Source organism: Myxine glutinosa, chromosome 9 (assembly GCF_964187855.1).
Source record: "Myxine glutinosa chromosome 9, kmMyxGlut1.1, whole genome shotgun sequence".
Lineage (NCBI taxonomy): Eukaryota > Metazoa > Chordata > Myxini > Myxiniformes > Myxinidae > Myxine > Myxine glutinosa.
The window spans coordinates 59,025,020-59,040,497 of record NC_136269.1 but is presented as its reverse complement, the minus strand read 5'-3'; the positions used below and the strand labels follow the sequence as shown (position 1 = coordinate 59,040,497).

Genomic DNA, 15,478 nt, shown 5'->3' with positions numbered 1-15,478 from the left:
CGTGTGTGTCCTCCCTGAGCTGTGATGCAGGCTGTACACCTCCGACGCATGCTCTGTACACCTCCGACGCATGCTCTGTACCAGGCATCTCATGCGGTCCTGGGGAAGTCTGTCCCACTCCTCCTGCAAGCCTTGAATGAGCATTTGCCGATTGACAGCCGTTGATCTCCTCGATGCAAGATGTTGACAAAGCTCATCCCATAAATGCTCAATGGGATTGAGGTCAGGGGAATAAGGCATCCAAGGCATCACTTCAACACCCTGTTCCTGGAGGAAGTTGGTGGTCAGGCGAGCAGCATGGGGTCGAGCGTTGGCCTGCTGGAAAACTGCGATGTCAGGATGAGCCTGGAGAAATAGCAGCAGATGAGGTCTCAAAACTACATTAACATAACGCTGACTAGTGAGATTGCCTTCGATGATGACCTGTCCTGAAATAGGTGGAAATGCCGGCCCATACCATCACACTGGGTCCTCCCCAACAATTTATCTGGCGAATACAGCATGATGCATACCTTTCCCAACCTCTGCGCCATACCCATTGACGCCCATCAGCAGCATGGAGGCAAAATCTGGACTCATCACTGAACAAGACTGCACACCATTGTTGCTGTGTCCAGCGGCGATGCTGCAGACACCATCTTAGTCTGTTCTGCCGATGCACTGCGTTCAACACTGGACCTCTGCAAGGACATCTTGCCACCAGGCCCCAACTTCTCAAGTGTCTCCGCACAGTGGAGACACTGATTTTAGTTGTTGTGGCAACCTTTTGTCACTGCAGCTGTTTGCATCGCAGGGCGGAAACGATCACAGAGATGCTGCAGCACAATCCAGCGGTCTTGGTTTGGGGTGGTTACCTGTGGTCTTCCTCTTCGTGGACCATCATTCACAGTTCCAGTTTCACCGTAACGCCTGGCCAGGTTGGAAATTGCAGGCTGCGAGCAACCATTCTCCACCGATCTGGACTTTATGGCATCCTTCCGAGGTCGGCAAATTGAGTACCAGCTTGCTGGGATGAATGATCACGGTGTGTACCCCGATTTAGAATAGGTGCACCGTATCCCTGCGCATCGAAGAGCGTGACCAAGGGTTGGCGTCAGGAAGGGCATCCGGCCATAAAAAACATTGCCTCAAATAGGGAACCATGATTGTCATGGGGCCCGCAAGGCTAACCCCCTCTCTAGCGGGGAAAATGGCCTTAAAACGATCATTCATTCATATTCATTCATTCAATTGCAAATCAGCAATGATGATCCATCAAGTTGATTTTGAAGTAATTAAATGCTCAAATTACTTTGCTCACAGATATTAACACTAGTGGCCTAGCAGTCAGCTAGCTGCCTGTTCAGACGTTGCTTGCCACCTTCTCTGATGCTGGAGACGATTTTGTCTGCCTTGATGTCCTCTCTATCATGTTTGTTGATAAACAAATCTCTGCTGATCTTCTCTGTTTATGTGCTCTAAGTGCATTTAAGTCAGTTACAGACAAACTTGCTCTTCTTGCCTTATTCTCTCGATTCTTCTTAATCATGCTTCTTTTTTTCTTCCTCTGTTTCGAGAAGTCTCCCTTTTCACATTCAAATGCAGCTTCTCATTCGTTTGGTCTTTTACGTGGATGCATGGCCTGAAGAAAGAAAGATCAATTTTTATCTACAAAAATATTTTTCATCTAATGTTCGTCGGTGAATCAATAATGAAATGTATTTAAAATTGGAATTGTATGTTACCATCGCCAACGGAGTCACAGGTGTAAATCCATGTCGTGGGAAAAAGTAGTGTGACATGGCGTGATAAAAAGGTATGGCGCAATAAAAAGTAGTGTGATCTGGCATGATAAAGAGGTATGGCGCAATAAAAAGTAGTGTGATATGGCGTGATAAAAAGGTATGGCGTAATAAAAAGTCGTGTGATGTGGCATGATAAAAATGTATGGCGCAATAAAAAGTAGTGTGATATGGCATGATAAAAAGGTATGGCGCAATAAAAAGTAGTGTGATGTGGCGTGATAAAAAGGTATAGCGCAATAAAAAGTAGTGTGATATGGCGCGATAAAGAGGTATGGTGCAATAAAAAGTAGTGTGATATGGCGTGATAAAGAGGTATGGCGCAATAAAAAGTAGTGTGATGTGGCGTGATAAAAATGTATGGCGCAATAAAAAGTAGTGTGATATGGCGTGATAAAAAGGTATGGCGCAATAAAAAGTCGTGTGATATGGCGCGATAAAAAGTGTGGTGCGTTAAAAAGTAGTGTGATATGGCTTGATAAAAAGGTATGGCGCAATAAAAAGTAGTGCAATATGCCGTGATTAAAAATATGGCGCGATAAAAAGTAATGCAATATGCCGTGATTTAAAGTATGGCGCGATAAAAAGTAGTGCAATATGCCGTGATTAAAAGTATGGCGCTATAAAAAGTAGTGCAATATGCCGTGATTTAAAGTATGGCGCGATAAAAAGTAGTGCAATATGCCGTGATTAAAAGTATGGCGTGATAAAAAGTAGTGATAGAATTTTGGTTGGATGGCTCTTAAAAACTTAGCACCTGCACCCTCTTGCATGCCAAAACCCTATGTATTCATCATGTTATCTGATATCCAAGCAAAATTTTGGATGAAACAGTCAATTTAGTGCGAATGGAATTAGGGATTATGGTCAACATATTGTTGCGGTTTTGAGAACCCCTCACTTTGTAAATACTTGTAAATAATATTCCATCATTTAAAAGGTTAAAGGTCGCACCCATAGTTAGTCCATATGCAACACGTAGGCCACCATAGGAACTTTAGTTATTTCCTTATTATGTGTCAGATAAGGCCGTGTTCCCAATAGTTGAATATGCGTTGCATCAATTAAATAAGATAGGCCCCATTCACTTCCTTTCCAATCTCTCTCTCCCAATTCTATAAACGCGCCTTCGCTTGCCAGCAGCGTTCGCTGCGTTGAGCTGAAGTTTGCTCAAACAAACGCCATTAACCACGCGGTCAAGCTCGAGGAAGAAGGGGGCGGAGCGCCGGGAACGAGGCGTGGCCCTGTCAACTCGCCGTCAAGGACGGAGCCGGTGAGCCCTCACCAACCAACCAGGGCTGAGGTGAGCCACTGGCGGGCGTGGTTTCGAAGTGCGCGCATTGATCTCAAAGCGCATTATATAAGCGCGCGCGCAAAGCCCTTTTACGGACTCGTTGGGAAAGGCGCTTTATGAACTTATTGATCGGGAGGCGCGCTTGTTTCAAAGGACTGCGTGGAGACGCTGATTGCGCGAACTGCCTGTGATACGAGCCATTGATCGGAAGAGAGAGAGAGAGAGAGCTGGCACAAGCTACGTATTACGTACGCCGCATCCCAGTCCCCCCGATATATGTAACCCCGAGATACGTAAGGTCCGCTCGCGTCCGACGATACGCGCGAAGCTGGCTGCCGGGTTTCGCCCGCGGAACCGGAGCCTGGACTGGAGTGGACCAGAGTGGACCAGAAAAACCGGATCCCATCGCCTGGACCATCTGCCTGGACCTTCCTCCCCTACCACTACAATCCCGTGTGAATGTGTCTGTTCGTCCTGTACTGGGGTCGTAATAAGTTAAGACTGTTTAGGTAAGCCTGCCCTGTGTCCTTTTGTTACTTCTTCCTCCTGTATATTCCTTCCGTTTCCTCTGTGGCTTGTTAATAAATGTACCTTGTTCTTTCTTGGTTTCCTCTTATCCGATCGCCTCCGTCCTTTCTTTCAATTGAGTACCTGTGGCACGATTTGGAAACCGCTCAGGATCGGGTTAGTCTTTGTTAATGGCTCGGGCCGCGGATTGCTAACCGCTCGGCAATTTCCATCTTATCCGTGGTTCGAGCGCGAGTTATTTCCCTGCTTTACGGTCGGGTTAGTAAGTAGGTATTTGGGACTTCATTGACCAATCATCCAAGCGAATTCCGACCGGAAGGAGCGTCATAGCTTCCAGGATTGGGGGGCGGCCAGCTTAAAAGACAAGGGGATTAACCCCCCCCTTGATAAGGGGTGCGCCGACCCCCGAATCCGCAACAATATTGTTAGTCACCAGACCGTTGCGATTGCTTGGTTCAAATCCAGCGAGTCTTGTCAAAACGACCACAGGGGTCAGGTGAGTCCACAGCTCTGAGTCGGATCGTGGTCTTTTAACTCCGCTACCGTATCCATTGGAAGCGCGGAGCCACCCAAGCTCTGCGTTGATAGGAGACCACGTGACCGATTAAGTCAGGCTGAATAGCCTTATGCTCATGTGATGCATTTTATTCCTCATCAATCTGCCTTTAACAAGATCTATAAACCACCAGATGAAGCTACCAGAACAAACAGAATCCACCCAGAGACCAAGTCGGGTTTGTAATATATTTGGCAAATGGCACATGGAGGATGGGAATCCAAAATTAAACAATCACAATAAAGTGCTACTTGTAATAAACCCCTTACCCCGACCGAACCATACATGTCCACGAACCAAAGGAACGATCAGAAATTCTTACTTATTTAACCTTGACATGTTAGCACATGATAGAGATACTTAGGGAAATCACTAGACAAGAAGAGAGCTTGTGCCATACCCAGTGAGGTCGTGCAGGATCACCCTGCTTTGATTTCTTGAGAACCCCCCAGTGCTGGAGCAACGGGGGAGAGACGTGAATGGGTGAGGTGAGCGTGGCGTCAGCTGGTCCTGGTGTGGAGTCTGGATGTGGCATGGCTTCTGCTGGGTGAGATGCTAATTTATGCAGCCTTCCAGCATCGTGTCCTCCAAGTTCTCCCTTGGGTTCCTAACAGTCTTTACCTTTTATAACCTCGCCCACTAACGTCACCACTGACGATTTACACTTTTCCCCTCCCCCTCACTATTGGTGTGCGGCCTGGCCGATGGGTTGGGTGAACCTCTTTCTCCCCCTGACCTGGCAAGGCATTATGGACCTGTGGCAAAGACTATGTTTTCCTGCCCAGACGTGAAAAAATGCCAAGTGCGATTGGAAAAGACATTTAGGACAGATAACAGGATTCGGACATTAAATAAAGGATCACTGAAATGAGGATTTATAGACACACACATTGGGGTAGGTTTGATGTCTCTATCTATAGTCTATACAAATTAGTGACACATATCTGAAGTCACATTTAATTACTTCATGCTTATTCTTAACATTCATTAAGGAAATATTTGCTCTATTTTATGCATTCATTAACCCCTCGGAGCCATTTCCACAACAATATATTGTGACGGTAGTTGCCCGTGGATAACTCCGTGCACGACGAATCTTTAAAGACCACAATTGCCTTTCGTACCATTAATCTCGAGCCAGCTCCCAGGTCCAAAGCCGTGTTACCATTGCAGGTGAGGTTACCGTTATGAACGGGTATCGTGCATGATGGAACTTACCTGATCAGCTAAACAGGACCACGTTACATACTGCGTTCTTATCTACAGCCAAATTGTGCTGGACCAATAGATCATCAGCTGTCATATGCCACCATTGGGATAAACAGCAATAGTCAGGACATGAATGTGTTTTATACATGTAATCAAATCTGGCACATATTATCAAAGCAATGCACAAGCACATAATTACAAGGAAATAACACATTCCCCTTATCCCCTACGTGTACATACCGGCCCTCAGATTTCTAAGCAATCACTTATCACTTTACAATATGGCTGGCCTCATCCATCCGAGAGAAAAGAGAAAGATGGGGTGTGTGTGGCCGAACCCATCCGCACTTTACGGCAGCTTTGCGGAGCTGACGCAACCTCTCTGATGTGAAGACTGTCAGGGCTCCCCACAAGTCTCGATCCTCGTGCGCAGCGCTGGTCCAGGTCAGTGTGCTCCCAGTGAAACGCAGCAAGTCAGCTCCAACTGTCACACTTCAGGAGAGGCACAGCAAGTCTCATTGAATAGTCAAACGAGTAAAAGGCAAGACTGAAGCTCTAGACTAAGACCAGGACCAAGAAGCTGAGGACCACCAAGCTAAGCTCAAGATGACCTAACTAAGCTGAGGACCTATCTAAGCTGATGACTAGTCTGATGCAGCTAATCTGTGGACCAGTCATCATCATCGTCGTTTTACGGCTGTTTCTATGCTTGCATGTGCAAGCTGTGATTCACCTCATGGCTGCTTCGCCAAAAGGCATCTTTGAGGCATGTTTTTTTTTGTGGCTGGATGCCCTTCCTGATGCCACCACAGAATCAGCTGTGGACCTAGCCTTTGTCTAACTAAAGAGACATACCCTGCAAGGCAGCAGGGGGATTTGCAATCAGAGTTGCCTTCTCCGAGGTGGACTGCCTACCAAGGCTAAAGAGCTCCACCAACCAACGCTGGTTGGATTAGTGAGTGTCACAGCAAGTCCTCACAATTGAGGGCCATGCACACTACACCTCTAGGGTACCAACCTTCTCTGAGATCCTCCAGACATTTAGCCAGTGCCCTTAAGAACACTGTTACCATGGTGCACCACTGGGAGGTAGTCTGAAAGTCTTGGCAAGGGTAGAGGTTATGTACCAGAAGGAAAAGCTTACACACTCGGCCTTCATTTTGCGTGCAGAGCTATCCGGCAGCCATAGCTAAAAGCAATGAGTGGTAAACCACATCACGCCCTACTACAGCACAAGACGTGTACACCTGCCCTGTGAAAAAACAAAAAACACAAGCACCACAAACCAGTCCAAGGTGTAACCTTCCCAGAGTAAATATGTCTTTCATACTATAGTATGCTCGGGAGTCACGGTAACCCGCAGGGCACAATCAGGTGACTATATCCAAGAGGTGACAACCATACCCTAAGTCACAGAGCCAGTTGTGGCCCAGATTCCAATCAGTTGGAGTAAACAGGACTTATCCGACAATGTTGGTGATATAAATGAAATCTTTATTTATAATTTACATACTGTATAGTACTTTACCAAATTTCCTTTAGCCTATCCTTACCTTGAAGCAAATACACAGTTCATTGAATGTGTCAGCACAATCTCTGAATTCTGAAGCCAGGGCAGCAGTCACAGTGTGTAGGCATATTAAGACGTAGTATCAAGCATGTGATGATCGACTTGAGTAATTGCATCTCTAATTTTTTTTTAAAGCAGTGTTTGGTCAACTTGACAGTGCAGTGCGCAGTAGATATCGTCAGAATTGATAACAAAGGCGATTGTGAACAAGATGATGAAGCAGCAGACGACGATAATGTTACAAGGTCAATGGTGCTGAAAAACGGTGCTTAATTAGTTTATCTATGCAAAGTGTACAATACTTTTAGACTGATGACGTCAGCTTAACCGCTAAGAATCGCTCCAGTGTTGCTGTGATGATTCGCTAGAGGGATGAACTGCTCTATAGGAGCTCATAGACCTTACAAAAACAGTGTGCCACAACCAAGGATGCTCCAAATAGCTCAGTTGGTCCTCCATTGAAGCCGAAGCTTTGATGGCCCATGTGGATAATAATCTGAGAACTGTCCATCGTTGAGGTTTCCATCCTTAAATCCCAGAACCTTTATGAACAGTTGTGTAGAGATTGGAGAACATGCATATTCTTTTGATTTTGTGTACTTAAGCGGGTTAACATATTCTTGGACATCATTTAATTTCATCTCTTTGGTTAAGGTTTGGTCTCAAACTCTATTAACTTGCAGGGAATGAAAAATTAGTTTGGTCTTTAGAATCCAAACTTTCACTTCAGAAAACAATTTGTCTGAGCCTCTTGCATGGTTCCTGACTGTGTAAATAGAGCTGAAAGCGTATGGTTTTCTTGACAGGAAGCAGAAATGAAGGAAATGGCTTGTCAGGCTACTTTGCTGGAAAAAGACAATCTGGAGAGGATGAGGGTGGTGCTCGACTTTCGTTGCATGGTTGCTGGTGGGACAGCGACCTTCCTGCTAGGCCTGGGGGTGAGATATGAGTTATGGCATGGAGGGCCAAGATAATGTGGTTAGTTATTGTGTATTTTTGTTTGTATGTTAGCTTTAAGTGAGGTATGCCTGATGTAAGATTGACAGTTGAATTATCAGTGTGACTCCTGAATTGCGCTGCTAACTGTGGAGAGAAAAATGACATCACAAAGATGGTGTGTCAGTGCCCAGAGTGCCCCAGGAAATCACCTCACTTCCCTCAATTTCAGCAGCTGTGTTTGTTTGAAGTCGAGTCTGGTGTTGTCACGTGTTTGTCTACATGAGTGTGCATGATTTGTATTGTAGTTCCTCAATCAGTCCCAATAAAAAAATGTTTCATGAACTTCTAATGATACTAATTATAAGGCAATGAAAAAAAGAAAGTAATATCCATTACAGGAAAATATTATTTTAATTCAGTGATGGTTAAACAGCACATCAACCAATAATCACATTTTCAAAAATGTTATGAGGTTCATGCTTCTCCATTTATTAGTAAACTAGCGAATATACCCATCAATGACTGGTGATGGGATGAAATGGCATTGGACGGGGGGGGGGGGGGGGGGGGGGCATAGAACAACAACAACATTTCTGCGACTAATTGAATAAATAGAGACAAAGACAACATTTTGTCGGCGACAAAACCAACAGTTATAACGGCACTGTGTAGAGTGCTTACCTCCGACAGGCTGAACAGTTTACGTTTTGTATCCCACTTGTATGTCGGATCTGGATCCGGACTTGAAGCAAAATCTAGTTGGCTTGATCTTGTCACCTCACCAATTCATCCACCTCATTTTGTCGAAAATCCATCCACAAGACACATGAAAGCCCGCTTGGAGTTTGCAAAAAAGCAACTAAAGGACTCTCATACTGTGAGAAACAACATTCTGTGGGCTTTCATGTATCTTTCACTGAGGAGAGGCTTCCATCTTGACACTCTGCCATAAAGCCCAGATCGGTGGAGTGTTGCAGTGATGGTTGTCCTTCTGGAAGTATCTCCCATCTCCACACAGGATCTCTGGGGCTCGGCCAGAGTGACCATCGGGTTCTTGGTCACCTCTATTACCAAGGCCCTTCTCCCCCGATTGCTCAGTTTGGCCAGGCGGTCAGGTCTAGGAAGAGTCCTGGTTGTTTCAAACTTCTTCCATTTAAGAATTATGGAGGCCATTGTGCTCTTGGGAACCTTCAATGCAACAGAGATTTTTTTGTAGGCTTCCCCAGATCTGTGCCTCGACACAATCCTGTCTCTGAGCTCTGCAGGCAGTTCCTTCGACCTCATGGCTTGGTTTTTTGCTCTGAAATGCATTGTCAGCTGTGAGACCTTATATAGACAGGTGTGTGCCTTTCCAAATCATGTCCAATCAATTGAATTTACCACAGGTGGACTCCAATCAAGGTGTAGAAACATCTCAAAGATGATCAAGAGAAATGGGAGGCACCTGAGCTAAATTTCAAGTGTCATAGCAAAGGGTCTGAATACTTATGTAAATGTGATATTTCAGTTTTTTCTTTTTAATAAATTTGCAAACCTTTCTAAAATCCTGTTTTCTCTTTGTCATTATGGGGTATTGAGTGTAGATTGATGAGGGAAAAAATGAATTTAAACGATTTCAGCACAAGGCTGCAACATAACAAAATGTGAAAAAAGTGAAGGGGTCTGAATACTTTCTGAATGCACTATTGGTTTTATCCCTGTCACTCAATGATGAAGAATCACTTTTTAAAATCTCTGATCCTGATCCATATCCAGATCTTCACCAAAATCTAATCATTTTTTCCGTGTTACCCACCCTCCCTCTCCACCCAATTTAGTCCGAATCCATCCGCAACTTTTTTACATATCTTGTTCACAGACAAATAAACAGACAGGGTGAAAATATAACCTCGATCTACCTTCAGTGGCGGAGGTAAATATATTCTCAATAATATAATAATATTGGTTCTCAATCGTAAAAAAAAGAGTCTATTTAACACTCAATTGTAAGGGAGGAAACTCAGGGTGTGTTCAGTTACCAAGCAACTATCTAGTGCTTTGCAAGCCAGCCGTTCCTTAACACCAGTTTCAAATTGAGTTCTTGCTTGAATACTTAAGTCACTTGGCGAGTGCTCTGCACTCTACAGGTAACAGAATACACCCCTAGACATTCTTGCAGCCCGAGCCTAGATCTACTGTAGTCTATGTACCCCAAAGAGGACGATAACATGACTCCCTCCTGTCACTCCTGTATGGAGTGGGTGTACTAGTCGGTGAAATGCAGCTGTACAAATAATTAAATATAGATAGATTTCCAGGTTGTGACAGACTATTCAATGGCAGAGAAGCTGTTGGGACATGATGCAGGCAGGCAAGTCACATGCTCTCACACTGTTTTTCCACAAGGATCAGCAATGAAACTGTGCAATCCCCTTCTTTGTACACCCACTGGAAGAGGTAGGCCGGTGCTCCCGTTTCTCACCTTGCTTTTCTTGAGGCAGTTGAAAATAGTTGCATACAAATAAATATGTAAAAATGTGTCGGGAGGGGAGTGAGCATAACCAATTTGTAGGTGATGGAACTTGTGTCATTAATGTTTTCCTGTTTTCGACACCTGTACCTCTACTACATGGTGGTTCTAGAACAAATTTATGGACATAGGCAATCTGCTTTTTCATGTTTGAGGTCCAGCAAGGATGACCCAATGTCAAATTTATAGTTGAAAAAATCTTCTGTTTTGTCCCCTATGACTCCAAGTTCCCACCCCCTGGGCATGAACCAGGATTCAAATTCAAAAAATCGTTACTACTTTCATGCATCCCCCAGTGTTGATTGCATATACAGTTTATTTTTTAAAATGTTTTAAAATGTGCCTGTAATTGCATTTTTGGGGATTTGACCTTATATATCACCCTGATGGATGGTATAAACAAATCTTGTATAAATAGCTAAAACCGTGACCTGAGTCTAATGACTCACCCTGAATGAATGAATGAATGAATGAATGAATGAACATTCAATGACTCACCCTGTAGAATATAAACGTTGCTACTTCTCATCCGAAATATTTAGAGACCTCATATGTTCAGGTCGGATCATTGGTTCAAAAGTTACAACAGTTTCATTATTTCACATAGCCGCCCGGGAGGGGGTCAGGGATCCCCCATGCCCACCATTGCCACCCATGGGAGGTGATCGTTGTCCACTCTGACTAAAATTGTTCTATAGACCCCAACCTTCAAGGTGATACTGAAAAGTAAAGTTTTGCAGCAACTTAAAATGAAAATTCACCCATGCCGGGCACCCCAGTACTACCAAGGTTGGTGAATTTCTGCACAACCGTTTAAACTTTCGGAAGAGATAGTGTGATGGACGGACAGACAAACAGATGAACGGGGTCGAATGCAATGCAATATCACCCCATTTTAATTTTTTTTAAAGCGAAGGGATAAAAATCAAGCGAACTAAAAAGAAGAAAGGCAAACAAAATATCGGCATTTTCATCTCTGGACATCATAAGCATAATGAGTGGGTTAACTACTTTCATATGAGGGTGAATTTACATGTGAGATATTTGTGTACATATTTGGTTTAATGTACATGCAATGTTTGCAGAGGAAACAGCTTTACACATGGGCAGGCACATTACCTATGCGATGGCAGAAACAGGATATGCTGCACTGTGATCTTCCTCGGGACACGCTGCTGCTCACTGAGGCGGTTCCCGAGTTGCGTGGTGAGGTAAGAGATGGCTCTGGGTGGTTTGTTTTTAGTTTTACTGTATTACCTTCAGAAGATGCAATGGGAGTACAAAGAGGCCTAAACAAGTTCTATACTTATTGCCTCCATTTTCCAGCCCAGCCATTGGACATGGTAAAATGCTGGAAAGTGATTAGGATGCAGTGTGTACTACAAGTATTGTGCACTTTGGTTCCTGAATGTTCTGTTCACAGGGTCGGGCTCAGCGAAAGGTCAATGCTGTCCATGTACTCGACGCTGTCTTCCTCAATGGCACCGATGTGCGCACCGATCACTTTAGTCAGCGGTTAGCACTGGATTCCCTTCCTGATTTCCCTTTCTTTATGCACATGCCTCCCTTTTTTATTGTATTTTTACTCACTCCATTTTCTTTTGCTGTCTATACTCACCAGCTGTTTCCATTCCTCTTCACTTTGTATCCTTACCCTGTAGGATGTCAATGGCTGAGAAATTTGTACGTTCGATCTCAAAGCGTAGCTGCCCAGACATGAATCCCATAAGGTGAGCGAGCCTTTTTTTCCTCTCCATAGATGTACCGTTGTAGTCTCTCTTTCATTATTCCTCTTTTTAGCTCCCAACTGCCTGGGGGCTTATATTTGGGGGTTTTGTCCATGTCTCTGTCTGCAGCCTCGACTCAAAAATGACGACACATTTCTTTAATATTCGGCATATGTACAGTCACGTGAAAAAGTAAGTACACCCCATGTAAAGTTTTGACTTTTTCAACATATTTCAACATACAGCTATTTGATCTTCATTTCAACAATATTGATAGATAAAGGTGATATAATATAACAAATATCATGAAACATTTACATTTTGTAGTCCAATGTATAATTTAAATAAACATAAATGCAAATTTCGCATGTGGAAAAAGTAAGTACACCCTTGGCTCTAATAGGTGGTATTGCCCCCTTTGGCAGAAACAACCTCAAGTAGGCTTTTCTTATAACTGTCTACCAGTCTCTGACATCGACTGGGAGAAATTTTTGCCCACTCCTCCAGGCAGAATTCTTTCACCTGTGTGATGTTTGAGGGGTTTCTTGCATGCACAGCTCGTTTCAAATCCCCCCACAACATCTCGATGGGATTTAGATCCGGGCTTTGACTTGGCCATTCCAGAACCCTCCATTTCTTTCTTTTCAGCCATTCCTTGGTGGATTCACTAGTATGTTTAGGGTCATTGTCATGTTGCAAGGTCCACCTTCGGTTGAGCTTCAATTTTCCGACAGATGGCCTCACATTATCCTCAAGCACCCTCTGGTACAATGAAGAATTCATAGTGGATTCTATGATGGTGAGCTGCCCAGTCCCTGATGCAGCAAAGCTGCCCCAAACCATAATATTTCCACCACCAGGCTTTACAGTTGGTATCAGGTTCTTGTGGTCAAATGCTGTCTTTGGTTTTCGCCAAACATGTCTTCTGGTACTGCAGCCAAATAGCTTGACCTTTGACTCATCTGTCCAGAGCACATTGTTCCAGAAGTATTGGTCTTTGCCTAGGTGTTCATTGGCAAACTTTAGTCTTGCCCTGATGTTCTTTCTGGACAGAAAAGGTTTCCTCCTGGCACACCTCCCATGTAGATCAAATTTGTGCAGTCTCTTTCTAATGGTAGACTCGTGCACTTTGACATCAACAGTAGCAAGAGCTACCTTTAGGTCCCGTGATGACATTCTGGGGTTCTTAGAGACTTCTTTCAGCATTTTGCTGTCTGCTCTCGGGCTGAACTTGCTGGGGTGGCCTGGCCTGAACAAGTTGGCAGTTGTTTGGAATCTTCTCCACTTGTAGATGATCTTCCGGACAGTCGAATGATTGATTTCAAATTGTTTGGAGATCTTTTTAAATCCCTTCCCAGACTCGTAGGCATCTATAACCTTCTTTCTGAAGGCCTCAGAGAGCTCTTTTGATCTCGGCATGGTGACGCCGCACACTTCAACAACAAAGAGCAAACCAAAGTAAATGTCTGAGGTTTAAATAAGACAGGTTCCTCCAAGATCCTCTCTAACGATGTTCTAATCATTTGCACCTGAGCTGGTGCACCTGATTCTAATTTTAGGTATTTGAAGTAGTGATAAATGTGGGGGTGTACTTACTTTTTCCACATGTGAAATTTGCATTTATGTTCATTTAAATTATACAATGGACTACAAAATGTAAATGTTTCATGATATTTGTTATATTATATAAACTTTATCTATCAATATTGTTGAAATGAAGATCAAATAGCTGTATGTTGAAATATGTTGAAAAAGTCAAAACTTTACATGGGGTGTACTTACTTTTTCACGTGACTGTTTGTCATAATATCTGGGTGTGAGGCAAGCTCACTGAGGCATGTCAAATTATTTTGGGATGGCAGCTAATTTGGAATTTTGACAATTAAAGAAAATAATAGGGGAAAATAGTACAGGAACCATTCATTTGGGGACCATTATTTATTTATTTATATACACTTCACCTCAACTGTCATAACACAACTTTGAAATATTTATTTGTTTTTCTGCACTTACCATCTCTACCATCACACAACATTGAATTATTTATTACTTGCAAAATCGAAGATTTTTCAAGTATATTGGTCGGTTCCGTTTGTGGTTCTGTCTGTTTGTTACTTGCAAAATCGAAGATTTTTCAAGTATATTGGTCGGTTGTGTTTGTGGTTCTGTCTGTCTGTCTGTCTGTCTGTCTGTCTGTTTGTTTGTTTGTCTGTTTGTTTGTCACCGGCCTACAGGTCACATTTTCAACCTGGGTCCAAGGTCCCAGGTCCAAGGTCCAACCATTCTTCCAGGTGCGCAATAATTTTCGAATTCCAACAAATATGCTGGGTCAATGCGTCCTTAGTCGTTGTAGTAATACAAACCGAGATGGTTTCATAGGACACCAGTCACCAATGGCTGAAGGATCTGAGGGTTGCTATAAATAGGACACGTTATGTTTATAGGGGGTCGGGAGTGATTACCTTCATCCAGGTAGAATTGCAGAGGTAGTGTGCTCCGACTGTTGTGGAAAAGAAGAAACTCCATGTGTCATAAGTAGGAATCCGGTAGACCGTATGTCGTGCAAGCGCGTATCTTCGTTCCCATCACAAGGGGTGGAGTTATGTTAATTAGTCAGGGATTTTGGGTAATTAATCCCCTGTATGTAATGGCCTCTGTTCCTCTGTTCCTTATGACACCAGCAGCACACACAACAACAACATGCATTTTAAGGCCATTTTCCCTGCTAGAGCGAGGGTTAGCCTTGCGGTCCCCATGACGATCTTCTCCATTTTGCCCTATTTTCTGCATCTCCCATTGTTAACCCCCTTGCCCACATTTCTTCTTCCACCACCTTTAGCCAAGTCTTTCTCGGTCTTCCCCGTCCTCTACTTCCTTCCACATTCATTTCCATCACTCTTCTTAACCAGTCACTTTCATCCTTCCTCAACACATGACCAAACCATCTCAACCTGTTCCTATTCACAGCATCAATCACAAGCTCTATTCCCATAATCTTTCGCAATTCATCATTTGTCTTCCTCTCTCTCAACAATACTCCACACATCCATCGAACCATTCGCATTTCCACCCTTTCCAGCCTTCGTTGCTGCTCTACATTCATGACCCATGTCTCGCTCCCATAAATCATAACACTTCTCACACATGCAGCATACACCTTTCCCTTCAGCTTCAACGACACTCCCCTCCTCATCAGCACGTCACTCAGGTCCCGAAACTTCTTCCATGCACATCACCAGCAGCACACACACAAGCAGGAAATCCCGCATTTATAACACGAAATAAAAGCGACCGGAACTGGGACATTCAACTGCCGCTGGTTCCACAGCCGTCACACAACTCAAGCAGGCATGTCCGGGAGGCCA

General features: G+C 43.9%; 1 protein-coding gene across 3 annotated transcripts in view; it reads left to right on the top strand.

Annotated features, from left to right (window-relative positions):
- Nucleotides 1–15,478, top strand: part of CMTR1 (cap methyltransferase 1) — a 122,176-nt gene that overhangs the window by 78,086 nt on the left and 28,612 nt on the right. For 2 of the 3 annotated variants that reach the window (XM_068100807.2, XM_068100806.2), the window contains exons 16-19: nt 7,745–7,876; nt 11,472–11,597; nt 11,810–11,901; nt 12,048–12,116. In XM_068100807.2, coding sequence (XP_067956908.2) covers nt 7,745–7,876; nt 11,472–11,597; nt 11,810–11,901; nt 12,048–12,116 — 419 coding nt within the window. The remainder of the gene's footprint in view (nt 1–7,744; nt 7,877–11,471; nt 11,598–11,809; nt 11,902–12,047; nt 12,117–15,478) is intronic. The other variant, XR_010982023.2, reaches the window with a different exon arrangement.